The sequence below is a fragment of the Mycena indigotica genome (genome assembly GCF_014461135.1).
Source record: "Mycena indigotica strain 171206Taipei chromosome Unknown Mind.scaff0003, whole genome shotgun sequence".
NCBI classification, from domain to species: Eukaryota; Fungi; Basidiomycota; class Agaricomycetes; order Agaricales; family Mycenaceae; genus Mycena; species Mycena indigotica.
The window spans coordinates 1273433-1300252 of NW_023503002.1; the positions used below are offsets into that span (position 1 = coordinate 1273433).

The window sequence follows — 26820 nt, forward strand, 5'->3', positions numbered from 1 at the left end:
TGGTAAGCGCTAATGAGATAAGACTTACCAGCATCCAACACATCCAAGGGTCGGACCCATCAATCATTGGCGAGTGCCGCCACGGGTGAAAAGTATGTGAAAAGGGCTGTCGCGACTTGAGGAAAAAGGCCGACCAGTGCGCAGCCGACTATAGAATATGATCCCGGGCCCAGGTATTCCGCCAAGGGTAAGTCATATTTAGACGGTGGGGTATTAGTGCCGTGCAGAGAATATGGACAAATTGTCTCAACTCAAGACGAGCGTTTGTGACCATATGCTGTCGCTCATGATTCAGAAGCTTCTCTGCAGCCCTCCTCGGCGCGGAACCGAGCCGCGAACCATGAGTGGCCCAAGAGCAGGTGACCAACAGAGTTATCGATGACGGTGTATATTCATGGCCTGTGGGAGGATATCAAGTCAGACTTGAAGGGAGAGAGCATTTTAGCATTCACCAACAACAGATTCAAAGCCAGAATAAGTCCCTGATGAGGAGACGGAGAGCAAGGAGCTGTCCATCTAAGCCGTCTCGATGGCCCTGGACGTCGAGGACGTTGGATTTGTCCGTTAACGAAGGACTCTCACTGGCAGAGAGTGAGAAAAAGTGGGAGTGTCGTTCTGCTGTGCAGTTGTCTATGCCTGGGTCGACAAGCAATGCTGCCCGTGAGTACCGGGGAAATGGGTCGGTGCCCAAAGTTCGCACCGCCTGGAAGAGACGAAATCTGCCAGTGAGAGACGTATGGAGAGAGAAAGTGGTAGAGTCCAGGCGCGAAGCAAGGGGCCGCAAACGAAGCCATCCTGGACATGGGATCGGCTCGAATGAAGGTTCAACTTGATTCAGTCATCCAATCTCTGTGCTTCGGACGACCAGGAAGCCAGAAATGGTGACGGAATCTCGGGGCGAACAGCATTTCGTAAAATCATTGCGTGTAGGGGCTCTTATTAGATGAAGCCATGACCGTTTCACCGGGAAGGCGATTGACCATGAGAAGATGGCTAAAAAAACAATCATATGCGGAGCCTCTTGCCATGAATGAGCCATGAAGGTAGAAAGCATGCATTCCGCCAACCGATCTGTATCGAGTCGCGAAAGAGAAAATGACCGCGATTCTCTTTGAGAGAAAGCCGACTACCACACATTAATGGATGGCTTTCAGTTCGACACCGCGATGCTCTTCCCGGGCGGCCCGACTCCGGCGTTCCCTCGACTAAGGACCGCAAATTCACCGCTCAGCGGTTGACAGTATACGCGCTAGACATGGGCAAGCAGCGGGAATTTGAAAAATATTAGGATTGTGGGGAGGGGTAAGAGGGACTGGGAAATGTGTTGTGTGTTGCTTGACCCGGGGTTTGGGTGAATGACCGTCAGGATCCAGGCTTGGCTTGTCGCCGCCGACTGCAACCAAGGGCACGAGTATGATTTCCGTGAGTCGGATCCCAAGATTACAACCATTTCTCAGGTGCCGACCACGCCTGCGGATTCGTGAGAAGGACGAGAAGTGCATTGAAAGTGCAGCTGGGAAAATAGTGCCTGCTGGGGTTGAGAGCGCGACAGTATGTACGGGACCCAGACGACAGTGCCAATTTGGATACCATCCGACCATGAAGGCGAAGTCGCCAACTTGTCCTATCACATCCCGAGAGGCGCTTTTTTGGGTCTGACAACGAAGCCCGAGAATCGACGGTATGCATAGACCAGTAAAAAAACTGGAGTTGACATAATCTGAGCGACCTATAAGTCAGCAACGAGTTAAGACTAGAGGCACGGCGACGCACAATTCGAGAATGAATATGCAAGTGGCTTCCTATGACCAGCTATGACCTCAGCGTTGTCCAACCCAACATGATTCGGGACCGACTGCGCTTGCGAACGATGTCGTCTGAGCCGGTAGTTCGGGAGCCAGGGTCACTTCGCCTGAGACGATTTCGCTTGGTCTGGGACATTCACATCTTGTCAGTGTTCGGTCGACGCTTGGTGGGAGTTGTTGTGCTTTTTCAAGGGAACTTGGCAGGCTGGTCAGAGCCCCGCAGTTCTTGCGACGATGGCTGATAGATCACAAGCGGCATCTTTGTTCACTGTCGCGAAGATTGACCGAAATGGTTCCTCAGGCCTTGAACTCGACTTGAACTCGAGAGAGTGAAGTGAAAGGAAAGTGATGCCGATGACGCCTGTGAGATGCCGCAGAACGGATCAGTCCAATTGATCAAGAACAGCAGTTCATTTTTCCACAAGGTGCAGTATACGTACTTTTACATGCGACGGAATGAAGGCACGACCGACAATTGCAGTTTCGCAATTTTATCGAATGTCCCGGAAATCACAGACTCTTGTCCTCAATGGCTCATGCTAAGTATTAGGTGTCCACAACATCTAATCAACGATGTCCAGTACTTGCTTAGCTCTGAAGATTGCCATCCTTTCAGTGAGCGGACTCACCGGTCCGGCTCCGGCAGCACTGAGGTACAGTTCTGAGTTCAGACGCGGACTATAATATCGTTTGCCTTAAAGCACCGGGGTTGATTATATTCCCGCCTTGTTCTCGCCCCGGGTCAAGCGCGTCCCGTCAGCTTCAATCACAATAATATCTAGCCTGAGTATGCTGGGCTTTCCTCGGATGATCGATGATACCAAGTTCTCATCTTATCAGCTGGAAAAAAACTCATCTCAACCATTTCTCACCTTGGTGAGTCTGTGCAAAGAAGGAGAAAAAAACTCCAGTTCTCGATCGACTTGAACCACAGGCTTGTCCACGTACAAAGCAGGCCCATCGTGGCAGTCCTTGAGGTAGCGCGCAGTGGCACGATCGCGGTTTATCGGCGCCAGGCAAAGGTAATCCTGGAGCCCAGTGAGTTGGTTCAATCTTCCTTTCCTCCCCTTTCCTTCCATTCACTCAAAAATCGATAAACCTGACAAATTCATTATCCGATTAATTACATCCTCGACACGGAGCATTTTGAGTTTGCCCGAATTTCAAACCACCTGGCAGAGTTCCTGACGATTGGCAAAGAGGCCTTTGGCCTCTGGAATCCAAGAGTTCTACGCGGATTAATTCGAGCCCTATGTACAGATTACAATTACAAGAGGGTTATGGTACACTTTTGTTGCTTCCGAGTTGAGTAAAGTATGGTACTTCCAAGCTTAGTTGCAGTGGGGGAATGCAATGCGTCGTAAGTGCGTTCGTTTCGTGCAGGAAATGAAAGGTTGCGCAAGATATTAAGGTAAGGTAGCAAAGTAAAAACAAGAGGCAGGTGAAGAAAATAACGTGGCCAGCGTTGAGGGTCTTTGATCCCACGCCCGTCCGATGTCCGCGCGGCGGCGTGCATGGGTGGGCCATGAGCGATCAAGGGTGTTTCCCCAGGCTCGCTTGGCGAGACCGACGGTGAGAAAAAAAGGCAAGGGTAGATGGATGCGACATCATGGTTGTGAACGAGCACAAGCCTCGAGTGCATATGACACAGCAGCTTCACAGGCGAGTCTCTGGGTTTCTTCATCGACATCGCCATCAATGAGCATTGATGGGTGAAGCGCGTGGACCCTGAAAGCTCTGGCGCTTGCGAATCGGCGGTCACAAGCAGAGCAATGCCTGTCAGACCGTGTATCGACAAGAGAGGTGCTTCGTTGGTGGGCTGGCGGTTGAGGGTAGAGAGAAACAGTGTGCCGTGGGGAAGTATGTCGTCGTGATAGACTGACTGGAGGGGCGAGAAGTGTTGATGTTGGTGTTGGGGGGTTTATCGCTGGCTGAAGGTTGGTCTTTACAGAAGGAGATGATCCAGACGTCCTTGAACGTTTGGAAGCAGGAGTAGATTCTTCTGAAACTGAGCTTCGGCTCGATGCAGCACGTTTCCGTAGTTGGGTGGCTGGAAAGCAAGGTTAGCATCAAAGAAGCGTTACTTGGGAAATATACCTACGGGGTAACACAACCGTAGGACTCGGCGCAGTCACTGTGAAAGTCGTTCCCGTAGGTTCCGCCGTAGTCGTAGTTCGCCATGCAAGTATTCGATCAACTTTGATACTCTCTTCCTCGACCATTTCCGCCTCCATATCGTGGTCATTGCCATCAGGAGCACTCGAGCAATATTCGTCTTCAAGTTGGTCCTCCTCGCTCTCTGTGTACAGGCCAGAAGAGGTCGACGAAACGGAGGCCGAGCTGGGTGGCAAGGCTCTTGTTCGAGGCGGGGCAGGCATTTCCACGAGCTGGATTACGCGAACTGCAGGGGGCTTGTCCACCAAAGTCAGATTGCCCAAAGGCAGCTTCGTCAATGACCCCATGTCAGATCCAGTCGAGGTTGACGCCAACGGTGAGGGCGAGTAAGAGTGCGGGTATGGATATAGGTATGGCGCATGCATGGCTTGGGGGTGTCAAGAAAAGTCGGGCGGCTGCCTGGCCCTCTTTTATAGTAGACAGCCAAGTACGGATGCGACATCACCGCCACCTCGGCGCAATAAACAGAGTTAGAATTAGAACATCGAGATCTCGATTGCCCGATTCGGCGTGCGAATTCCTCCTTCCGAATTGGGATATCGTGTCCACGGTCTCATCGCTGTCCTTAGCCCTTCCCCACTTCCCACAAAGGTCACATTGAGATGGTCCAGCCTGCTGTTTTTCTTCCCATGAATGCTATTCGTCGACTGATAATAACATCGTCTCTCTCTCTCCCTAGCTACTCGAACGACCGGAGAATTCGCGGGTGAAAGCAGCAGAAAAAACCATCTCCAAAAAGTTCAACTCACGGCCGCATCGGCGCCAACCATGCTTCGGCTGCCTCAAATTGGTCAACAAGCTCCCTCAGAACAGCTGCCTCTGAATGCAGTTGCCTCATCGCCGTAAGTGCCTGCAACAGACATACCGGGTCAGCAAAGAATGTCACTCAAAAAATGTGAAAAAGCGGGAGCGAAAGAAGAAAGGATGGCGCTAGTTGCCACAAGTGTGTGTCGGTCCAACGCGCGCACAAATGTATGAGTTGCCGCCCGCAACGCGCTTGCCTACACGCCATCGTCCAGTTATGAGTACAAGGGCCCGTCTGCCCAATCATTCCCCATAAAGACCCCAAAATTCCACACACCCGCTTTAGCGCACTAAGCGCCGTGAGTACCCACGCCATAACCGCCTTGCACGGACGGACACAGCTACTAGGGGCCCCAGCAAGTAGTTATGAATGATCCAAATTTGGAACGAAAGAGATGAAAGAGCAAGCGAATCAACCGTCGCGGGAATGAACCCGACAACGAGGCCGCACAAAGAGTAACAGAGAAAACCACGATTCAGATGGTCTTTCATCGGGTGTCAGACCATGGAAACAGGGCAACAAAGAGATGATAGCAAATGTGCCAGAAACACGCACCAAGTCCCAGAAACGGAAACCGCGCTCGACCTCAAGTTTCGGATATTTGACGCCAGGGAATGTTTCTTCACAAATTTCGAGCGCCATGGCCTAGAAAATCCTCAGTCTCATCAACTTCATCAACAAAGAGATGCGACGATAAACCTTGGCCTCCTTGACCCCAGGCGCATTGGGGTCTCGAACTCGTGTTCGGTTATTAATATGTGTGAGTGCATCCAAGTAAACCTTCGCAAGTACTCCGAATCCCGTGTTGACCTGCCGCATATTCAACCATCGGTCAGAATGGCACAAGGAAAAGACAGACCTCAGTCTGGAATGGCAGGCTCAGCGATATATCCAACAGATCATCCCGAGCTCGACGCGCATCGTTCCGCAACAGCATATTGAGACTCGTAACCTCAATCAACGTGCGCAAAGCTCGCGTAAGGCTCCGAACGAATGCGTTGAAGACCAGGAGCTCGCGGGAAAGAGGGGCAGACCAAGGTTGAGCCTAAAGTCTTGAATTAATTGGTGCGCAATCAAGTGAATGATAGAAGTGACCTTGAAATTGAGCGGAACAATGCTTAAGACGCGCATGACGAGCAACATCGCAGACTTTTCCTCATCTATGTCCAGTAATTCAGATGATCCAGGTATTTGAAGCAAAAACAACTGACCCGTTCCGAAACTCGGTCCACCGCTGAAGGCCCGACCACTCCACAGATGGCCATGCATGACTCCCGCCCGCACAAGCTCGAGGAACAGATATAACGAGTCTTGAAATTTGTCGTTCACCTTGGCTGTCTTGACGGCAACATACATTGCCCTAGCAAGTGGCGAGTGTGTATGAGTATTCAGTAAGAAGCCACGCAGTTCAAGGAATCGCCAGATGACATTTGCGACAACTTCGTCCTTCTTGTCGAACGGGGCTGAACCGGCTCGACCTTTTGTTCGCCCCGCAAGACGCTCGCTTGCTGTCGCCCCCAGACATAAAGCAAAATCGATGGTGGAAGACTGTAGAATCGAATTAGTGTCCCATTGATTCAGATTAGCCGACCAACACACATTTTGTCTCCTCAACTCCTCCTCCACCGTTGCATAGGGTACGTTCCACCCAGCGACACGCTCTGCTAGCTGCACTGTTTGCGGAGCACTGTGCGCGATTTGTTTCGAAGCATGGGGTCCGGGTTGTTGATCAAACCAAAAGAATCCCGCTACTTTCCGATTAGCCCAGAATGGGTGGCAAACGCTCGACAACAGAGCCAATGCAGTTGCACGAGGCCCAGTCTGGCCGTCAGTTACAACTTCCTTGATGAATCGCTTGTATTCTGTCGTCTCGCCGTTGTCGAGTGGTGGTGGCTCAATAATTTGGCCACTAGTTAACCAAATGAGGGCTTGGGGACCGACCAGTCCACGCGAAAGATAGAAAAATATCTAGACCGCAATCAGTTGTGCACAAAAAAAGGATGAAACAAACTTCATCAGGCAGGCGATTGGTGAATACATCATGTAGGTCGGTGGGTACATCAGAGGCAGATGGTCCACCGCCTCCATTCCCAGACACAGGAAGAGGTAGCACTTGACCTTCCGCAGACAAGATAAGGCTATAGCGAACCTGTTAAGAAGTTAAGCGCTGCGGGCTTGATACTCTTGTAACCCTCACCATACTCCTTGTCCTCGCATAATGTTCCGTATAGTTGATGCTTTTGACGGCAGGGTGTTCTGCGAATGCAGAGACAGCGGCAAACCCAGATTTATAGTATTTTACCATATCGACCGTTGCCTAACAAGGTATTAGCGCTAGACTCGCTGATGGGAATCGGCAAGCACCTTCAGAGCTTGTTCGTGCATTGTTGGAGGGAATGCAGGCGAATGGGAAAAGCCGACAAGGATTGCAATGTCAAGGAACTGGTCTTCGGAGACCTGAAGTTCCTGTATGATGTTACGCTTGGAGAGAAAGGTAAAGGATGGCGTAGGAGCGCCAAGGTCGACCCCAGTGATGAGTTTATCGACACCAGGATAGAGTAGTGTGTCAGTCGACCCATATATCGCATGAATATATTGTTTTGGGTGCCGTTGGAGGTAGATGAGCTGGACAGTCATTAGCATTCAGCTGACGAGAGACGTCGTTTTAAGACGCACTTGAGCCCAGGCAACATACGGCGCCACAATATATTCGACGTTTCGATGACGAAAAATGCGCAAAACCATCCGCCAAAGATCCCACTGCTGAAAAGCACTTCTGCCCTCAAAAAGCTTCGTGGCTGCATCCTCCTGGCCCGCTTCATACTTCGACCATGCATCACGACGATCTCGACAAGCCTCCGTATAGTCTAACCCGGCATTGGGCTTCCACCGTCGGTTTGGGGTGAGACCAGTGAAAACGAAAACGGGTTTGATACGAAGGCGCTCGAGGGTACGCAAGTCTGTCTCGATTCGTTGCGCTAGGGCAAGGGGTAGACCACCGGTAGCAGCCAAAAGTGGCTCCCGAGTTGGTGGATTGTCGGTGAGCTGTTCGAGGTAGTGGGACGCGTCAATACCCAGGCGTGAGTCGGAGAGCACAGAGAGAGGGAGAGTTTGGAGGTGTTTCCGCTCCACGAGGAAGTCTGAGCATATCGGGTCAGCCTACAAACATCTGAAACTGCTGAACTCACTTTGAAAATGCTTGATGGGCATGGCGGAAACAAACTACAGGTTAGCACGTGATGCACACAGCCTCCTTTCGAACCCCAACAGTTGCCATTATTTTCTTTCATTTCTTCGATTTGGACGACGTCCAGTGTCTCTTTATCAAGACCGCACACTTCAAAGATTGCGCGCACTGTAATTCAGCGGCTGTGTGAAACTTCTGCAATATGACCACCTCACTGTGACTTCGCTGCTGTTGGAAACTTTTGCTTCCCCTGCTTCCACACTTAGGAACCCATTAAGACTATCAACACATACTCCCAATCCAAAACTCCAATTTCCGTGTGATGCCAAAGTCAAGTTCTCATCGTAACGCCACTGGGAGCTTCGAATCACCATGCGATCTTCGTGAGTCTGCGTGATAATGTGGACCATCGGTATACGCCGTACGAATTTAAAACTGTCTCGCTCCCAATACATGTGTGTACAGGAGTCCTGTGGTTGTCGTGATTGCAGATAACACAACTTCGGTAAGTCAACAGCTTCTTTCGGTTCCCATAATCTCCTCTCACAACTCCCTGCAAATGCTCATGATTACCAGAACACTAACGGGGTGAGACTGACCATGGACAGGGCAGTACGAGCTGCCTGATATGGTTCGGATCTTGGTGGTTTCCTCACTCAGAACTGAGAATGTTCCTATGTATTCAACCCCGGTGTCAGTCCGGTGTCGACCAGCGACTTTCCCAGTAACCCACCCTTCGACTTCGCAGCACCAACATTCAGGGCGTGGAAGCTGTTTGCCGTTGTTATTTCCCACTTTGGCTACTTTTCTGATCTGATTCTTATAAAGGAAAAGCCTTTCTTATAATGATTAGGTCTGTCTCTTGACTCTCTTATTGCCACCGCTACATATTCACACTCGTACTGCAGTGTGGTTGCCCCTGTTTTTTTTCTTTACATGCTTGATTTAGGATGGAGTCTCGTAGTTGGGAGCACCTCAGGTGAGCATCTCCCTTTCTCCAGAGTTGCCCAAGTTGCACTCTTGGGGCAGAGCATCTCTTTGTAGCAAGCATGGTACATTTCTACCTATGTATCATGTGCTTATGCTCTCAAACATGAATTTTTGCCTCCCCCAGTCTCTTGGGGGATTTTATCTATTCACATCTTCCTACTTACACAGACAGGCCAAGTGCGACAAGCTAGCTTATTGAGGGACATTCCCATATCAAGAGCTTATCTTGAGAGACAACCCTTATTCATACCCTTATCCATAACACTGCTTAAAACATTCAGTTCTTAATCTCATCTCACCATGAGCTTATTAAATATTCTGGACAGCCTCCATGTACCAAACAAGCCTCCTGCTAATGGTATCTATCTACTCAGATTTTAGATTTAAAAAACTCCTCCTGATTGGTTTTGAGTTAGTTGATGTTACCGTCACATCCAGCCCACTTCAAACTGCACTTTCACGTCGTCTAAACACTTTATCCTCCTAAAATAACAAGTCTGGCAAGAATTTCCAGCATCACAATGATCACCTGAGAAGCCGGAGTTTGTGCTGTGATGACGACGACTACATCGTCGATGCAAACACATGCGCCACTTGGCTCGACACTTCGTATTGCTATCGTTGGCGGTGGAATGGGTGGTTTAGCTACGGCCCTTGGCCTTGCACGAAATGGATTCACTCATATCACTGTTTACGAAGCTGCCAAAGACCTCGGCTTCGTTGGCGCAGGCATTCAGGTTGCACCAAATCTCGCGAGGCAGCTTCAGAGGCTTGGAGTATGGGAACATCTAGCGACGGATGCTGTCAAATTGGAATCAGCAGATGTCCGTGGTGGGTCCAATCCTTCTTGAACCAATACATCTTACATAAGGTCCATAGCCTGTGCAAGCAACGAAGTGCTAGTCAGAGTTCCACTTGCGCATGTCACAGAGCGCTACGGACAACCACATCGGGTTCGTCAAGATACGATTAATAATCTTGCTGATTCAGATATTATGGTATTCAGGTAGCCCACCGTTCAGCTCTTGCGAATGCACTGTTCCAAGGCTGCAGGGAGGCTGCGTCTTACGTTACGGTCCATTTTAACACCAATGTTCTCGACGTTGACTTTGGTGATCCTCGCATCCTTGTCAAAGAGCGGGGCGAGCCCGGAAATGGACGTTGGGTCAAGGCAGACATCATCATTGGAGCCGACGGAATCAAGTCAGTCATTCGCAAACAAATGCTTGCGAAGCATGGCGAAGAAGATCGGGCTCAGGACACTGGACAAGCTTCGTACCGCATCATGCTCAACCGTACGCAAATGCAAGACGACCCTGAGCTCCTCGCACTTGTCGATGCCAACAGCTCATTCAGATGGATCGGCCCTCGACGACATGTTATTGCTTACCCAATCTCCGACCACACAATATTCAACATATCTACCACCCAGCCCGACATCAACTTTGCTGCGGCCCCGACAGCCACATATACCACACGGGCAGACAAGCAGGCTATGTTGAATGTCTTTCAGGACTTCTGCGATGTTGTCCAACGAATGCTCAAGATGGTACCGGAGGGTGAAGTCTGCGAATGGAAACTCCGTGTTCACTCGCCACTCGAAACTTGGGTTGAGGGAAAAGTTGTGTTGTTGGGAGACGCCTGTCATCCAACGCTGCCCGTTAGCATCAATCTTGACTGTGCTCCTCGCTAATATTATGCAGCATCTGGGCCAAGGTGCTTCTCAGGCGATAGAAGACGCCGCAGTCATTTCTGTTGTTCTGAGCAGAATCGATGACCCCGCCGACATCAACATCGCTCTCCGCATCTACCAGGTAACCATTGCTCCTCTCTTTACACAAGTATCTAACTCGGTCTTTTACCAGCGCCTCCGAAAGTCGCGCACCGAGTTCCTGGTCTCTCAAGCCGCCGCCGCTGGCCGTGCTCTCCATCTCACTGATCCAGAGGCGCAAGCCTTGAGGGACGAGGCTTTCCGGTACTCCCCTTCTCCGTCCATCATCTGCGGTTAATCGCTTGCACACAGTCAAGTTGCGAATGGAGGGCCAAACCCAGACAAGTGGCTGGATCGCCAAGTGCAAGACTTTGTCTACGGTTTTGACTGTGTTGCCGATGCAGAGAGACAGTGGGTGAAACTGTTTGCCCAAGAGAAGTCTTCTGCGAATGAAAGGAGTGTGTAAATATGATTGTAATAACATACTAATGGGTACACCGTAACTTGTAAGCCAAGGATAGAGATAGTGGGGTTCAAAAATGAACGAGGATATCAAAGAATGCTGGAAAAAGTACCTATCGTGGCAAGTCTCATGAGGACACCCTAGAAACGAGTACCGCCAGTGCAATCAACAAACCCCAACGCCACTTCTCCCACAAAACCCGTCCAACAGATGCCGCCGTCCAGGCATTGGCAGACGATGAGTCAGAAACAGCCTTGGGGTCGGCAGCAGATGTTGCGGGAATCGGTGCAATGGTCGTTGGAGGTGATGTTGGTGGTTGTTGAGCTGCTACGATCGAAGCACCTCCACGCTCCCTTTGACCCATGTTGGGTAAATCTCGAATCTGGGCGTCGGAGTACTTGACGAGAAAAATAATTTGTCAAAAATTAAGCATAAGGAAGCGTGTATAACTGACCTCGGGAAAAGCATCTCGAAAGCGAGACTGGGCGATATTGTGTGCGTGGCTGCGGACCGCAAAAGCGCGTTTGTGGGCATCGGTAGAAGTAACGGAACCGGTGGTCATTTCGTCGGAAAGCATGAAGGAGAGTAGACCGGTCAGACTGGGGCGATAAGTTCAGTGGACAAAGACAGCTTTCATCACTAGCACCTACATTGTTGCCACACTCCAAGCTGGATTCCACTGTTCGTCGTCGGTAAGCAGATCGCTAAAGCTGGCCAGCATAACTCACGGAGCCAGGATGAAAATCTGACATCGAAAAGCAGATTTTCTTGTCAGGGTGGAAGCGACCGGAGGGGGTGAGCATCTGTGGGGCCAACCATTGGTGTCAATGTCTCGATTATACCACAACAGACAACTCGCCTTGATACCGGGCGGTTTGAAAGGATACTCGGAGGGAAACATCAAGACACCGTGATACTCCCCCCCGGCATAAGGCGAATCGGAAGGGCCACGCTGAAGGCCGAGTCAGCGATGATTTCGGGTGGCCCTCAAGGACGACACTCACGATAATGAAGTTCCCTGTTAAGCGGGTCAGACGCAATCGAAAGGACAAAATAGACTCACAGGTCAAAATGTTCTTCTCATCCGGCGCAGCCCAGACGAATGGTGGCGGCTCCTTCTGCATTGCAGCATATTCCTTGGTGAGCTAGGCGTGATTCAGTACGTCGACTAGCAGGGTGGCGAGCAATGGCATACGCGTTTGTAAGCAGCTTTGGTAGCCATGGCGGGGAGTAGACGAAAGTCGGGGAAAGGCACTGCCTCAAGGCTCGTCACGGAGGTGTCACACCCGCCGCATTTGGCAATGTCCTTCTTTCTTTGCACGCTAGCGCTCCAACTTCCACATTCTGAGGCGACCTCCATGCTCAACTGACTCGGATGACAATTTTCAGAAGATGCATTTCATCTTCAAGTTTTGGCTCAAATGTATTTTTTGACGCCAGTAATTACATAATTTGGACAACCCTGCAAGAGAAGTCAAGAGAGTCGCAAGCCCGCAGATCCAAACCATTGCCACTACGGTTACACATCAAGACCGAATGACGCCCTGCTTACTAAGATCTTGACCGCAGATAAAAGCACGATCGATAATACGACTTGCAAATCCTCCATCTCCTCATGTCCACCACTGAAATCAAATCTGTAGTTGTTGACTCTGGTGTCTCGGTGTTCTACCGCATTGCTGGTCCAGAGAATGCACCTGTCGTCCTCCTACTCCATGGTTTCCCAACCTCTTCGCACCAATACCGCAACCTCATCCCTATCCTGGCCCAGCATTACCGTGTGGTTGCACCAGACTTCCCTGGTTTCGGCTTCACCCAAGTTCCCGCGGAGCGTTCTTATCAGTACACCTTCGATGCGTTGTCTAAAACCACGATCGCTTTTCTAGACGCCCTTTCCATAACCTCGTTTGCTGTCTATATCTTCGACTACGGTGCTCCCGTGGCTCTACGCCTGGCGCTGGAGCGTCCGAGCGCAATCAAAGCCATCGTTTCTCAGAATGGAAACGCCTACGAGGAAGGCCTCGGCGAAGGTTGGGCCCCGATTCGAGCGTATTGGGCATCGGGCAGTCAAGTTGACCGCAAAACCGTTCAGGATGGCATCCTCACCTTGGAAACTACCAAATGGCAGTATACGCACGGCTCCCGCTTCCCAGACGCAATCCCGCCCGAAACTTACACCCTTGACTGGGCATTGATGCAGCGCCCCGGAAACTTCGACATACAACTTGACCTCTTCTTTGACTACCAGAACAATGTGAAACTCTATCCTCAATTCCAGGAGTACTTCCGCCAGAGTCGGGTGCCGCTTCTCGCTGTCTGGGGTAAACACGACCCGTTCTTTATTCCGGCCGGCGCGGAGGCATACAAACGCGACTTGCCCCACGCAGAGATTATGCTGTTGGATGCGGGTCATTTTGCTGGAGAAACGGAGACAACTGAAATTGGAGAGTTGATTCTTAAGTTTTTGAGCGAGGTCTTGTAAAAATAAATGTTATTTTGTCTCTAAGTCCACTTGGCTTTGGAGTTTGAACTGCAGTACTCTTACTCTGCAGTTTTGATCCGTCAACTTTCACTTCCCTCCCCACTTCTAATGTCTACGGACCCTGAATCCACCATTGCTCGTCCGCTTTTGGCACTGACCAACTCACCGCCTGGTACTTCTCACTCCACATATTCGCGTCGTCGTCGACGACAGCGAACCGCACTTGCTTGTGGAGGTGTTTCTCTACTCCTTCTATTTTCCTACGCCTATCTTGGGCCAGCTGCCGGTCTCCCGGTACCAGACCCCATTGCGCCGTATGCCTACAGGCCGTCTCAGCCTTTCCATGGCAATGCACCTCCCCCTAGTCAGGGCCACAACGAACATCCACATGGCCAACCACCGACCGACAATAAACCACCGCTGGACACTCCAGACTCCTCACACCCAGCCAAGATCGACATCTCCCATGCAGGAGACAGCACCACCAACTTCCTTGCCGCCTCTTCGCCCCAGTCCGTCTCCGCAGCCCGGTCACGCTATTCTCTCAAAACGAGTCGGCCCCCACCAAAGGGCTTCGACGCATTCTACGACTTTGCCAAGTCCAGAGGGTGTCTAATCGATGCGTACGATGGCGTTTATGCCGATTTTGCGCCATTTCGGGAGGCCGAGAAACGTAAGCCAGGTTGGTTCAAAGAGAGAATAAAGGCCATGGCCGAGAAGGTGTGCACATTCTTTATGCTCTCGTATGTGCAGATTATTTACACCCAAGTAGCTGAAAGGGGACTCTCATGGTGTTACTGTACTGACTATTCGGGATGGGGCCGTCCACCAGCCGGAGACACAAGGAGGTTACTTTGACGGGGATTGGGAGCGAACCATCACCAAGGTGAGCTCCTGACACTCATACTAGCTGCCCTTCTAAGCAAATTTGTAGTTTGTGCATGCGCTTCCACCAATGCAAGTCTTGATCAACGGACGCGACGAGCCACGCGTCGTCTTCGATTCAGCAGAACTCTTCTCCACCGATAAACACAGTCTGCCCTCCCATGTTGCCTCGCTGTCGGATTCCAATCCATTTGGAAACTCTCCACCATCAACAGAGGAATTTTTCAAGCCCAAACTAGCCTGCCGCCCTCCTCGCGGAAGTGGTGGGCTAAAAGACGTTCCTTGTAAGTCCTCGTTCCCCTGTTCAATTATCGGCCAACACAGCAATACTCTAGTTTTACTATCTGCTTCCTCAGCAGAATTTACCACCGACTTTGTTCCCGTCCTCAGCATGACGAAGCTGGCCGATAGCGCCTCTGGCGTTGCGTCTGGCGGTCAGCCAGACGGTGGCCCCACTTGCTTCGCAGACATCGTAATGCCTGGCGAGTTCTACTACAGGGAATCTTGGTGGGCTGGCAAGTTCGAACATCCAAACAACATCCCTTGGGAAGACAAGAAGGACGTCTTGTGTCGGTGCTTGCTGTCTCCTCACTACCACCTTACTAACCGGACCCAGATTGGCGTGGCAAATCCAATGGTGGCCATATCCGCCACTCGAACCACAAATCCTTCCCCCGTTTCCGGCTCATTGATCTTGCACGCCAACCCGAAGTCAAGGCTAAGGGTCTCTTGGATGTTCGCATCACAGAATGGCACGAATGGCATTGCACCGACAACTGCGATGCCGAGTCCATCAAGTCAGAGTACAACATTACCGGTCACAAAGAGCCTCGGGAAGACGCTTATAAATTCAAGTACCTTTTGGACATCGACGGCAACTCTTTCTCCGGGCGCTACCTTGGCCTTCTGCGTAGCGGCGGACTCGTGTTCAAGTCAACTGCATTTGCAGAGTTTTTTACGCCATGGTTGATTCCCTATGAGCACTTTATTCCCGTTCGTGTCGATTTGAGCGACCTGGTTGAAAAGGTTGAATGGGCCAGAAACAATGATGCCGAGGCCCGCAGGATACAAGAGGCTGGCCGGATATTCGCAGAGAAAATTCTGACGGATGACCAAAACGACTGCTATTGGTTCGCAGTCATGATGGAATGGGGAGCGCTGTGGGGAGAGTAAAACTATATTTACTGATATCATTATCCTTATTGGGATGTACTTGTAAGCTGGGCACTACTTTTATTCTTTACAGTAATTGGAAACCTGCCATCAGAGTGCTTGATAGCTTCATAGACATGAAAAGTCCGAACATGAGTCAACTCGACACGGGAATACGGCGGCGCAGTGGTATGTGTTGATATCATACTCGGTGCTCTTGCCCTGCCTCTGACAACTGGACTTTTCAGAGATGTTTTCCGCGTTGAAAACGAAGGTGAGGGTGGCTGTATTATCGGATGAGAAATTGAAGACAGTGGGGGTCGTATAGGTTGGGTAATCGGGGGTGGAACCGGAGGAGGGGAGGTTGGGGGAGGGGGAACAACGAGATGCGGCGGTATTGGAGCTAATGCAGTTCGAGGTGATGTCGTAGGTATGACGGGACTTGTGAGTGTTATTGCAGGAGAAGGTAGTGGTTGTGGTGTAGCAGGCTCAGATGCCCACTCGTAGTGGGTTTGGAGTTCACTATTGTATGAGATTTAGTGTCAGTTGTAGTGAGCAGAAGAGGCCAACCTTTGGTACTCCGCTATGTCGTCTAGCTCTTCAGAATAAAGACTCGTAGTTTCGTCGGCAGTTCCCAAGGAGTCGTACGTAGTGGGCGGATTGAAGCGATCTCGCAAAAAACTAGACGCAATGTCATCAGCAAAGCATATTTTTCCAGCAGAGAATGTTATACTTGTGGTACTCCCACAGCGCCTCCATTGTCGCATCTCGCGCCGCATCATCATCATCTCCGTCGTCTGTCACTTCTGCGGCGTAGTCTGCAAGCACTGTCTTGCATGATAACAATAGACGTTGATGCTTGGAAGTGTTTGCCTCCAACTCCGTTGGAGTCATTGGCACGACAGTTGACGGCCACAGAATCAAACCAGGACTCTGAACCAATACGTCATCTTGTTCGGAATGCTGCTCTTCGTCGTCGATGTGATGCTCTGACGGAGCTAGAGTCAAATGCATCGTTGCAATCTCCTTGACGCCTCCAAAAACACGCCGCAATAGCTCAAAAACGAACTCCGCCGGTCGAGGATGGATGCCAAACCTGAAGCCCAGCATGTTTTCGAAGAGTGCTTCAAGATCTCGCGCATTTTGCGCGCGTTCATGCCATTCTGCAGCGGAACCAGAGGGTATAGCAGCGTAAGGAGCTGGGTCATGGTCCGTTGATGTTTCAGCTTGGGGACGAATTTCTTGGGCAGAAATGTTGTAAATAATACTGTCTTTATCGTTCTGATCACCCAAGCGTACTTTGGCCAAACCATGAATAGGAAGATCTTCAACCGAGGCAGAGGGTTTTCCATAAGGGAAGAAAACGTGGTCGTCGATGTATTCCAGGCGTCCGCCAACCGCAAGTACTCGTTTGACCTCACTGAGAACGAACTCCCAACGAGAGTGAGGGATGCAGAGCGACAGGTTTGCCATTCGAACGAGCTCGAATGACCCATCAGAGAATGGCAATGGATCTTGAACGCTAGAGTACTGTTAGCTTCATGATACCGGCGCTAATGAAAGCTATGTGGAACATACAAGTTGCCTCGGACGAATTTGATGTTGTGAGCGAGACCTTGCCGCTGCGCGGTAGACATTGTGGCACGCATGGTATCCATCATATCAAAGCCAACAATTTGCGTGCCCGCTTTCCGCCATGACATAGCGGCATCAAGCACCCACCAGCCTGCACCACAGCCTAGATCGAGGACAGTCGGAGGAGGGTGATCCCCATAGCCATGAAAAGAGGGTCCGCCATAGGTTCGATCAAGCTTTCGAATGAGCTCCCATGTTTGACGATCACTGAAATTCGTCAAATCAAAGACAGAGGGAAAGAACGCGAGGATACCTTTCCATCAAGGCGGTATCATACGAGTCCAGTGGATACGCTCCGATTCTTTGCACAGACGGCTGACTGGGAGAACGATTAACGCCTTGTCTATCGCTGGCTTCGGCCTCGTCCAACCTGTCTTGAACAGGGCTACGAGGCGATGTTGGTGTAGTGGCTTGAGAGGCGGGTTGGTCTCGAGATAACAATAAACCTCCAGGTTCCAAAGATATGGAATGTTGTGAAGATGTGCGTGACTTCCTGCTTTTCGAACCTAAGCCCAAAAAGCCACCCTTGGAGCTATTACCACCAGGCAGTACTTCCTTCTTTTTCCCTTTTCCGAGATGTATACCAGGAGCCTTTGGGTGTGCACGAGTACGGGCAGAAGGAAAATAAAACGGCTGCGGCTCCTGAGGCGTTTGCGTCGATTTATGTAGATCAAGTGCCATATCGTTGTTCGGCGCGGTTATAGTAGACATGGACTTGCTCGATCGGTCGGAACCTGGTCGAGCTGTCCGTATTTCTGGTGGAAATGACTGTACATCTGGTGGTGGCGAGGGGGCAGCGGTAAAGATTCCCTCTGGTGGAAGGGGTGTCCCTGGTGGGAGGACTTGTATGGATGCTATGGGGCCTTTCTGTTGTGTGGCCTTGTTTTGACCTGGTCGAGCACGTGTGCGGGCAGAGGGATAAACGAACGGGGTTGGGCGGGGAACAAATTCTTCTTCGGAAGAGCCGGAGTGAGTCGACGGGGCAAGGAAGCGCGGAACGTCTAGCGTAGCCGACTGAGAACGAGGACTTGATAATCCTGTAAGACCTGACACGATTGAAGGTGGTGAGGAAGGAGGCGAGTGATATGGTGACTGCTTGTGTAGATCGACCGAGCGTGGGTCTACCCATGGTTGAAACATTCCTGATTCCCCCAGAGCTGGTAAACTTGATAGGGTCGCTGAGCTGGGTGAGAAGGACTGTGTCAGGCCTAGGGTGGTGCTCGAGGCCAGAGGTGACTGTGTTGGCGTTGGGAGATATGTTGTCGGCTGAACTTGCACAGCACCCAACTTCGTGTCGAGCAGTGGGACGTGTCCACGCGGAGGCGGAGAAGGATAAGGTGGTAAAGGACGCGAAACAGAAGGCCTGCGAAAGCGTTCTTCTACTATAATACCAGTCGACAATGGCAAATCTGCCTCAATTCGGTTCGGAGAGGTCGGGTACGGCGTCAACCATGGTGGAGAAGTATGTTCATGACTATCTGGGGATCCGAATGGCGTAGGACGATTGAATGAGGTTGAAGGAAAAGACTGTGTGGGAGATGGTGGAGACGGAGGAGCGGCAGAACCCTGGGTCTGCGGCAGACCCACCAGAAATGGAGAGGGCGTCAATTGGATGTGCTGAGTATCCAGCCTTTTCCTACTTCCAGCGGCTCTTCCAGCCATGGAGGGCTGCTATGACGGGGCTATATGGAGACGAAGGAGAGCTGGAGAAGTGATGAGAGCGGGTTTATATTGGATCAAGACACGACGTGCCTTGGTTCGAGATAAGCTATCCACAGCATTTGTGCAGACGGTCCGAAAGAACAAGTTATCCGATCAGTACGCCAATCGCACTAAGCCGTTTACTATGTAGTCGGCCCTCGCGTAGTCAACCAACCAGAAGGGCACTCTTTCACAGGCCAGAGAAAGTACGTTTGCGTTTGATAGAACCTGATCTTGCCATGTATGGGGTTGCTTGTTGCTCTCGACAGGCAGCTTGGAATCATGGAGCTGTAAACCGTAGGCTGCCATGCGACTCATCGCTTTCTCTCCGGTCAATTTTGAGTGGCATCTTCTGTCTGCAAAGGCACCGGGCTGGTCAGCGCCCTAGTCGGCCATCGAGCTACGCCGATTAAAGAATTCAATAAAACGGCAGTTGTTGATGTTGGAAAGGAAGCTGGTAACAATGTGACAGTGGAAAGCTGTGGGACAGTTGAGCGATGAAAGCATTGAACGTTTTTTATTACACGCAGATAGTGAGTCCAAAAATAACTATTCATTCGAGATCGAAGAGCAGGATTTCACCGGTTTTATCACCAATGTTTTCGACTTTCAGCTCGACTCCTCCGTTGTCGAAATGGAGATACGCGCCATCACCTTCCTTGAGCTCGGATTCCACACCAGGGGCGCCAATGACACGGATACTTGCGCCAGCAGCTGCACCTGTGTTGTACCCGCTTGTTTGAACGACGTGGATGTACCCTTTCTTGCCTTTCATCGTCTGTACCAAACTCTTTCCATCAGAGAGCAGTGTTGCATAGAGTGTCAATGGACTCTGAACTGGAGCTGGTCCAGATCCTTCCCGTTCCGTTATAACCCCGTCTGCATCAACGGGCGCTACGATTCGTGCCCATTGATCACGTTTTTCAGCATCAGTGAAATGACGCGTGAAGTTGGGTGGTCTGGCGAGACCGTCGGGATTGGGCAGTGAGCACCATCACACTGTCACATCACCATCACTCTCTTTTTCGCGCTCGTCGTCGTCGTTGCTGTCTCCCTACCTCCCTCCTCACTGCCTCTCTTCCCTTCCTTTTCTGTCATTTTTATCATGACCGGGGCACCATCTACCACCGACTTGGAGGCCAAGATCAACCAGAACCACCAGGACTTGTTGGCGGCTATTGCAAGGATTACAGCCAATCAGCCAGCTGTCTCGCCGCTAGACCGGGTCATGGGCCGACCGGCAAACCCGTTGGCTATGCCTCCTGGGTCACAAGGTGGGTATCCTTCACTTCTTTCTGGTGCTCTCTATACGCATGTCTCCGCCGATGCCATTGCACAAATCCGCGACTTCAAGTTCCCTCCGGCCCATCTTGGCCGTCTTCTCCGCACTTACTCGGCCCCTCCACCCCCTGCCCTCTCCCTTGTGTTGGGGGTCAATGGTCTACTCGAGGTTTCACCCCCGCCGCTGCCAACTGGCGCCTCCGCTCTGCTCCGGGAGGTGCCAGACGTTCTCGTCTTTGCGGAATGCTGGGCGGTATTCACGGCCATTCTCCAGAACGAGCACCTGGAGCTTCCGGTGACTCAAGGCCTCAACATCTACCTCTGCAACGTTATCACCATCGCGAAGGCCTACTCGTGGGCTTCCGTTCTCGACTACCATGTCGCCTTCGTGCAGAAACGAATGGCAGACCCCTTCTTCAACCCTGTCCTCTGGGCGGAGAGCGACCCCCACCTTCACACTTCCCACCTGCTGGCCCCCAGCCTTCTTGCCATTCCCGTTCCCATCGCAACCCCTTCTGCCTCTTCCTCCCCGACAGCAGCAGCGCCAGCTCGTGCCCGGCCAGCAGGCGCTGCAGCGGAGATTTGCTTCCGGTACAACAATTCGGGTTGCAATGGCGAATCGGTTGGGTGTCTCCGCCGTCATGTCTGCGGGAAATGTGGTGGCTTGCACCCTCAGCCCCTCTGTACAGTGCCTCAGCCTGCAGCGGGAGTAGGGGGTGACACTGCCTGAGGGCGTCTTGGGGGTGGTATTGTAGCGCTGCAGTCTGGGCCGGGACTGTCTGTTTGCTCTACCACCCCAATCCGGGCATCTCTTCAGGATGTCCTCCTTCATCGGCCCATTGCCCGTCCTTCGAGTTCCCCGAATGTAGCCCGGTTTCATGCACCGCGGACTAGCCCCCTGCGTGTCGCACCTCAACATCCGGGCCAGCGAGGGGGAGAGGTTAGACCCTCCCCTCGCTCTGCGAGGAGGAAAGTCTTTTCACTCCCCTCTTACGTTCTGGGAACCGATGCTGACCATGCTTTTTCTATAATTTCAAAGATCGTTAATGCTCCGCCTATCCTGTCGTCACTACCAGCTCGACCTAATACACATATTCTATTTCCTCTAACATCTCCTCACTCCCTCTCTATGCCCCTTGTCCGCTTGAATGCTCCAGCCTGGGAGACCGCCTTGGCCGAGTATCCTGATCGTCACTTCGCTCAATCAGTGGTAGCCGCAATTCGCTATGGTGTCCATATTGGCGTGGTTCATACTCATCTCCTTCGTCGAAAACTTGTTCCCCCTCCCCCACTCCCCTCGGCCCTCGAGTTTCCTGACGCAGTAGACTCTGACGTCAAGACGGAGGTCGACCTGGGCCGCATTATCGACGTGACTGGGACCCCACTCGCCTCCTCCGCCTTCCTCTCCCCTCTGGGCTCCGTCCCTAAAAAGTACACGACTAAGCGCCGCAGGATTCATCATCTGTCTTGGCCTCGTCTTCACTCAGTTAATGATGCTGTCCCAGTCGAGTTCGGCACTCTCGTTTTCGACTCTATTGCCATGGCCATCGATCGCATCCGCCGGGCGGGGCCTGGTGCCTTTCTCTACAAGGCTGACCTGGAGGCAGCTTTTCGGCATATTCCCATTCACCCAGCGGACTGGAGGTTTATGGGCTTTACTTGGCGCGGCCGTACCCTCCTTGACATTTTCCTCCCCTTTGGCCTTCGCACAGCCCCTCGGATCTACAATTATTTCGCGGAAGCCCATCATTGGATCCTTCAACACCGCCATGCGTCTCTCTCCGATATCCAGCACTATCTGGACGATTGGCTGAACGTCACGCCTCGCGTCGGATGGGTTGGCTTATGCTACTCACGCACGTGACAGCTTCCGCGCAACTTCCCGGGAGCTTGGATTCTCGCTTTCTGTGCGTAAAGAGGAGGGTCCCTGCCACTGCCTGGAGTTCCTCGGAGTAGAGCTTGACACTGTGGCGATGGAGGCACGGCTCCCTGCTGATAAGGTCACCCGCCTGGCTGGTATGGTCGAGCGCTGTCTAAGCCGGGGCTCTTCCTCCTATCATGAGTTGGAGCAACTTTGTGGCCACTTTGTCTTCGCTCAGGCTGTTATACCTGCTGCTCGCTTCTTCACGCGTCGTGTTCGGGACTTCATGCGGACTCTTGTGGCCCTTCCCCATTCTCTACAGCGCCGAATCCCCGCCGAGGCCCGGAAGGATTTGCGTTGGTGGCAGCAGTACCTTCCCATCTTCAATGGCTCCTTTGCTATTCGTCCTCCTCCGCCGGCCATCTCGGTGTGGACAGATGCAAGCGGCAAGCTGGGCCTTGGGGGCTTCTGGGATGATGTCTATTTTGCGGAACGCTGCCCAAAGCGCAGGATGGCCATGCCAATACACTGGAAGGAGATGTGGGCAGTCTTACGGGCGGCACAGCTATGGGGGTCCCACTGGCGGGGCTATGAGGTCGTTCTTCATGTTGACAATGAAGCTATTGCGACGTGTCTGAACTCAGGCTCCATTGACCACCCGCCGAACACAGGCTCTTTTTCGGACGTTCGCATTATTGGCATCGGCGGAGGGCTTCACCTTTCACTCTGTTTGGATTCCTACTGCAGAGAATTCTGTCGCTGATGCTTTGTCCCGTTTTCAGTGGTCCAGGCTCGCGTCCCTCCGCCCGGCCTGGGTGCTCCCTCATCGGACTGGCTCGCGGCCCATGCGCATCTCCACCCAACCGTCGCCCGCCTCGTCTGGTTCAGCTTACGGGAGTCAACTCGTGCCAAGTACGATGGTCATGTTGCAATGTTCTGCAAGTTCGCCCATGAACGTGGATTCACTCGCCCAGACGGGTCTGTCCTCCCTGCCGAACCCTCCGCAGTCCAGCTCTTTCTCGCAACCCGAGCAGAGTTCGTCCAGCCCGCCACCCTCAGCAAGTACCTTACCAGCCTTCGCACTATTCACGCTGAGCATGGCTGGTCAATGGACGCGCTTTATAGCCCGATTCTCAAGAGGATCATTGCGGGGGCTGAGCACTGCTATGGGACAAAGCCTCGTCGCCCACGCCGCCCTATCACTCGGGATATCCTGGCGGCAGTTTTGGCGCAGCTCCCAACCGATCATGATGGTAGGATGCTGGCGTCAGCCTTTACGTTGGCATGGGCTGCGTTCATGCGGGTGCGGCGGTTTACGGTTGCTGATGGGGCTGTCTTCGACCCTTCGCTCAACCTTTCAGAAGCTTGTGTCACGGCCGTTACAGACCACTCCTTGCTCTGTAATATTCAGGCGAGTAAGACGGACGTGGGCCGCCGTGGGGCATGTGTGCTGGTCGGCGCTGCGCCAGGGGCAGAGACCTGCCCTGTCGCACGTTTCCGTGCATATCGCGATATCCACCCTGCGACTTCCCCGTTTGCGCCGCTCTTTGTCACTTCGGCTGGCTCGCCTCTTACCCGCTCCTTTGCACTGCGCGCGCTCGACGACTATCTGGGCAAGGCGGGCTATGATCCCAGTGAGTTCTCTGGTCATAGCTTCCGCCGTGGTGCTGCATTTGCTGCCGCGGAGGCTGGCTACTCGCCTGAGCAAATCAAGCTTCTTGGCCGGTGGAAATCGGATGCGTGGAAGTTGTACGTGGATGAGCCTTTGTCGGTTCTTCGCACATTGTCTTCCCGCCTGCACAAGCCGCCCCCCGCTACTGCCTCGCCCGGTCTCAACTCCTCCATCCCTCTCCCGACGTCTACCGAACCGCCCTCCGGCCCCGGACCCCCGTCTTCCTCGTCTCACTATTCGCCTCCCTCCACCGAGTCTGTCCCCACATAGTGGTCATGTCCCAGCCGATCCCCCTCCAGCGCAACGCAAGCGGGGTGACCGTCCAATGGTGGCTGCGTCCGTAGCAGCCGCCCCGGAGGCCTGTCTCTGCGACAGCTGCCTCTTCCTCGTCGACACTTGCTATGCCCACTCCTCCTCCACCGACCCGTTCCCCAGAGTTGGCCCGCCCGAAGGGGGTTGGCGTGTCTGATGGAGTGCCTCTGGCATCTGCGCTGCTTGCTCCCCCTCCTCTGGCTGGTCGCACGCTCAGATCTCTCCTTGGTGGGCTACCGAGGCCCTCCCTCTCCAGGAGCATAGCGGGCTCAGAGCTGAGTCATCCTCCCATTACCTACAAAATATATATATCATCAAATCATCCATCCAAAAAGCGAGTGTGTCCCAATCCTGGGTGGTCTGGCGAGACCGTCGGGATTGGGCAGTGAGCACCATCACACTGTCACATCACCATCACTCTCTTTTTCGCGCTCGTCGTCGTCGTTGCTGTCTCCCTACCTCCCTCCTCACTGCCTCTCTTCCCTTCCTTTTCTGTCCCCACCCACCCATCCCTTTGCCTTATTTTGCGTGCTTGTTTTAGTTCTTGCTAGCTAGACAGTGGGCTACCGAGGCCCTCCCTCTCCAGGAGCATAGCGGGCTCAGAGCTGAGTCATCCTCCCATTACCTACAAAATATATATATCATCAAATCATCCATCCAAAAAGCGAGTGTGTCCCAATCCATTTGGGGGTGAGGCGAGAGACAGATGGGAGCGACCAAATTTGGAGGAAATGGACCTGTTTAGAGCCATAGGCTTTCTCGGAATGCGAGATGCCAGTCCCAGCAGAGGTTAGCTGGAGGTCGCCGCGTTTAAGAATCTCCGTATTTCCCATCGAATCTTTGCTTTAGAGAGAGAGTCAGACAGTTATCATATAGAGAGCAAGGTGACGCACTGCTCAAGCTGCCCAGCGACAACATACGAGAAGATCTCGAATTCACGGTGAGAGTGAGTACCGAAGCCCGTTCGCGGGGCTACTCGATCCTCGTTGATCACTCTAAGGGCACCGAATTGTTCATGGTCACGGTGGTGGTAGCTGTTTGAGGATGTCAGTCTCAGAGAGACGCAGAAACAAAAGGAACACCGACGAAGCAAACGAGAAGGTGTGAAAGGTCTTGAGCCAATCATGGTCGGCATGGCCACGCTGCTGACTGGGTCTGGGGACAATCTTAACGCCCATATTACTGTGAGATGCAATGGTAGTGGCGGGTCTGGTTATCGGTTGAGCTCGGCGTAGATTGCTGTTGGCGAGCTTGAGAAGGGAAGACAGTATGGCTTGTGGTATGAGGCCGAAGTAGACCGCGAAGCTTATATAGAGGGGGACAAGAGAGATGAGAAGCAAGAACCTCGTTTGGGGGCGCATGAGTGAGCCATTTTACATTGGCGGTCACCGTCAGTCAGCGCATCACGCTTCCTACCTTTTTGGGTTCCAATGCGCCCACGACTTCCCGCACTCGTTTTCCAGCATTTTCGACAGAGGGCGGGTGATTACTGTAATACACGTGGACGCACAATGTCAGCATGAATCGCACACGCAATTCCACGAGTTGTTGTTCTGAGTTCAACGCGTTAACTTGAAGTTGGTGTTTGTTTATGGCTCATTCGAGCTCCAAGAAGTCTGCTTTCTTTGTTTTGTTTACATAGCCCCTCAGTAGGCTTCGCCTTTTGTAGAAGGACTGAGGACCCAGCCATCCATCGAGCTACATATCTGAGAGAAGATAATCGAGATTGTCTCAAGTTCGGTACCGCTATCGGATCATGCGATGAAATTCCAGGCACTCAGGAGAAAACAAAAATGCAGAGGCAACAAGACAAGCGATTTGGTCGGGCAAGAGGAGTGCCAAACAGCCGCCTTATGACGACCGCATCGGTGTCTTGCTTGGACCTATAAATCTTCCCTCATATAAAAAGATGCCCAGCCATTTCGACCCGACCACCAATGATGATTCCTCAGCTGCCCACCGAAATCCTCCAGCATGTCCTCGAGGCACTGTGGCAAATGCCACTCACAACTCAAGCGCGCACGACCCTCATGACAACTTTGCCTCTCGTCAATTCGACTTGGGCGGACCTCTTTGACATGATTTCGACGAAAAATGTTTACATCATGAGCCCAGCAATCGAGGAGCACTTCCTGCATTCAGTTCGTGCTTCAGCGCAGCCATCGTCAAAACCGAGCAGGCGAAATCGTTTTTGCCGTCTGTTCAGGTGGCCCGGAAAGCGGATGGCATCCAACCCACCTCCCAAACGATCCGCCAACCTCGCCTGCCAGACCCTCACTATCCAGATAGCCAACCCCGCTATTCACCCCCACCTCCGACCTCATATGCCAATGACCAATATTTTTGATGAACTCCTTGAGAACATCGATGCCCACAGCCTTCTCCCCAACCTGCATGCGCTGTCGATTGAATACGTCGACGCGCCATTTGAGGATGTTTTCCTACGGATGGGGCTGGCGGCCTTGCCAGAGCACGTTTCAGACTTGGCCGTGTCTTGGTCCTACAGCGACGGCATGCCACCATGGCTAGCAACGGCTTTGCGAGAGAAACAAAAGCCCCAAAGAACCCTTCGATGGGCTTCTCAGAGTGTCCAGCGAGTGTCGGTGTCGGGGGCGGGGGAAAATGTAGTCAAAGATTTGCGTCGAGTGTGTCCAAATGCGAAAATCAGTGTGAACTGAGCCTATCGAATGTGTTTAGTTTGCC

At 52.3% G+C, this 26820-nt stretch overlaps 11 protein-coding genes across 11 annotated transcripts; 5 read left to right on the plus strand and 6 right to left on the minus strand.

Moving 5' to 3' along the window:
* Positions 1-3412: 3412 nt before the first annotated feature.
* Positions 3413-4345, minus strand: MIND_00307900 (uncharacterized protein; the record flags this gene model as incomplete). Its single annotated transcript, XM_037359936.1, has 2 exons — positions 3413-3855; positions 3907-4345. 2 exons carry the CDS (start codon positions 4343-4345, stop codon positions 3413-3415), a joined length of 882 nt encoding a protein of 293 aa, XP_037222821.1.
* Positions 4346-4725: 380 nt separating this feature from the next.
* On the minus strand, positions 4726-8007 carry MIND_00308000 (XPG I-region protein; the record flags this gene model as incomplete). The annotated part of the gene is made up of 12 exons (XM_037359937.1): positions 7974-8007; positions 7462-7925; positions 7150-7410; positions 6983-7102; positions 6797-6934; positions 6385-6753; positions 5997-6333; positions 5881-5945; positions 5645-5830; positions 5485-5595; positions 5341-5430; positions 4726-4830 (listed from the first exon to the last, which is right to left on the minus strand). Exons 1-12 carry the CDS (start codon positions 7993-7995, stop codon positions 4726-4728), a joined length of 2268 nt encoding a protein of 755 aa, XP_037222822.1. The 5' UTR covers positions 7996-8007.
* Positions 8008-9516: 1509 nt separating this feature from the next.
* MIND_00308100 (FAD-binding-3 domain-containing protein) lies at positions 9517-11139 on the plus strand (the record flags this gene model as incomplete). Its single annotated transcript, XM_037359938.1, has 6 exons — positions 9517-9793; positions 9842-9915; positions 9969-10622; positions 10666-10776; positions 10828-10937; positions 10986-11139. The coding sequence occupies 6 exons, from the start codon at positions 9517-9519 to the stop codon at positions 11137-11139; spliced, it is 1380 nt and encodes a 459-aa protein (XP_037222823.1).
* A 124-nt stretch (positions 11140-11263) lies between these two features.
* On the minus strand, positions 11264-12358 carry MIND_00308200 (UBC-like protein; the record flags this gene model as incomplete). Its single annotated transcript, XM_037359939.1, has 7 exons — positions 11264-11533; positions 11591-11735; positions 11783-11815; positions 11865-12088; positions 12141-12154; positions 12200-12281; positions 12332-12358. The coding sequence occupies 7 exons, from the start codon at positions 12356-12358 to the stop codon at positions 11264-11266; spliced, it is 795 nt and encodes a 264-aa protein (XP_037222824.1).
* A 393-nt stretch (positions 12359-12751) lies between these two features.
* Positions 12752-13618, plus strand: MIND_00308300 (Alpha/beta hydrolase fold protein; the record flags this gene model as incomplete). Its single annotated transcript, XM_037359940.1, has 1 exon — positions 12752-13618. The coding sequence occupies one exon, from the start codon at positions 12752-12754 to the stop codon at positions 13616-13618; it is 867 nt and encodes a 288-aa protein (XP_037222825.1).
* A 108-nt stretch (positions 13619-13726) lies between these two features.
* MIND_00308400 (CAP10 domain-containing protein) lies at positions 13727-15676 on the plus strand (the record flags this gene model as incomplete). Its single annotated transcript, XM_037359941.1, has 5 exons — positions 13727-14338; positions 14391-14504; positions 14553-14787; positions 14839-15072; positions 15120-15676. The coding sequence occupies 5 exons, from the start codon at positions 13727-13729 to the stop codon at positions 15674-15676; spliced, it is 1752 nt and encodes a 583-aa protein (XP_037222826.1).
* Positions 15677-15702: 26 nt separating this feature from the next.
* On the minus strand, positions 15703-18952 carry MIND_00308500 (Methyltransf-25 domain-containing protein; the record flags this gene model as incomplete). The annotated part of the gene is made up of 5 exons (XM_037359942.1): positions 15703-16177; positions 16226-16336; positions 16389-17177; positions 17234-17497; positions 17544-18952. 5 exons carry the CDS (start codon positions 18950-18952, stop codon positions 15703-15705), a joined length of 3048 nt encoding a protein of 1015 aa, XP_037222827.1.
* Positions 18953-19544: 592 nt separating this feature from the next.
* Positions 19545-19766, minus strand: MIND_00308600 (RmlC-like cupin; the record flags this gene model as incomplete). Its single annotated transcript, XM_037359943.1, has 1 exon — positions 19545-19766. The coding sequence occupies one exon, from the start codon at positions 19764-19766 to the stop codon at positions 19545-19547; it is 222 nt and encodes a 73-aa protein (XP_037222828.1).
* Positions 19767-20096: 330 nt separating this feature from the next.
* MIND_00308700 (uncharacterized protein) lies at positions 20097-21002 on the plus strand (the record flags this gene model as incomplete). The annotated part of the gene is made up of 1 exon (XM_037359944.1): positions 20097-21002. One exon carries the CDS (start codon positions 20097-20099, stop codon positions 21000-21002), a length of 906 nt encoding a protein of 301 aa, XP_037222829.1.
* Positions 21003-24761: 3759 nt separating this feature from the next.
* MIND_00308800 (uncharacterized protein) lies at positions 24762-25478 on the minus strand (the record flags this gene model as incomplete). Its single annotated transcript, XM_037359945.1, has 3 exons — positions 24762-24960; positions 25011-25151; positions 25204-25478. The coding sequence occupies 3 exons, from the start codon at positions 25476-25478 to the stop codon at positions 24762-24764; spliced, it is 615 nt and encodes a 204-aa protein (XP_037222830.1).
* A 576-nt stretch (positions 25479-26054) lies between these two features.
* On the plus strand, positions 26055-26795 carry MIND_00308900 (uncharacterized protein; the record flags this gene model as incomplete). Its single annotated transcript, XM_037359946.1, has 1 exon — positions 26055-26795. One exon carries the CDS (start codon positions 26055-26057, stop codon positions 26793-26795), a length of 741 nt encoding a protein of 246 aa, XP_037222831.1.
* Positions 26796-26820: the final 25 nt, after the last annotated feature.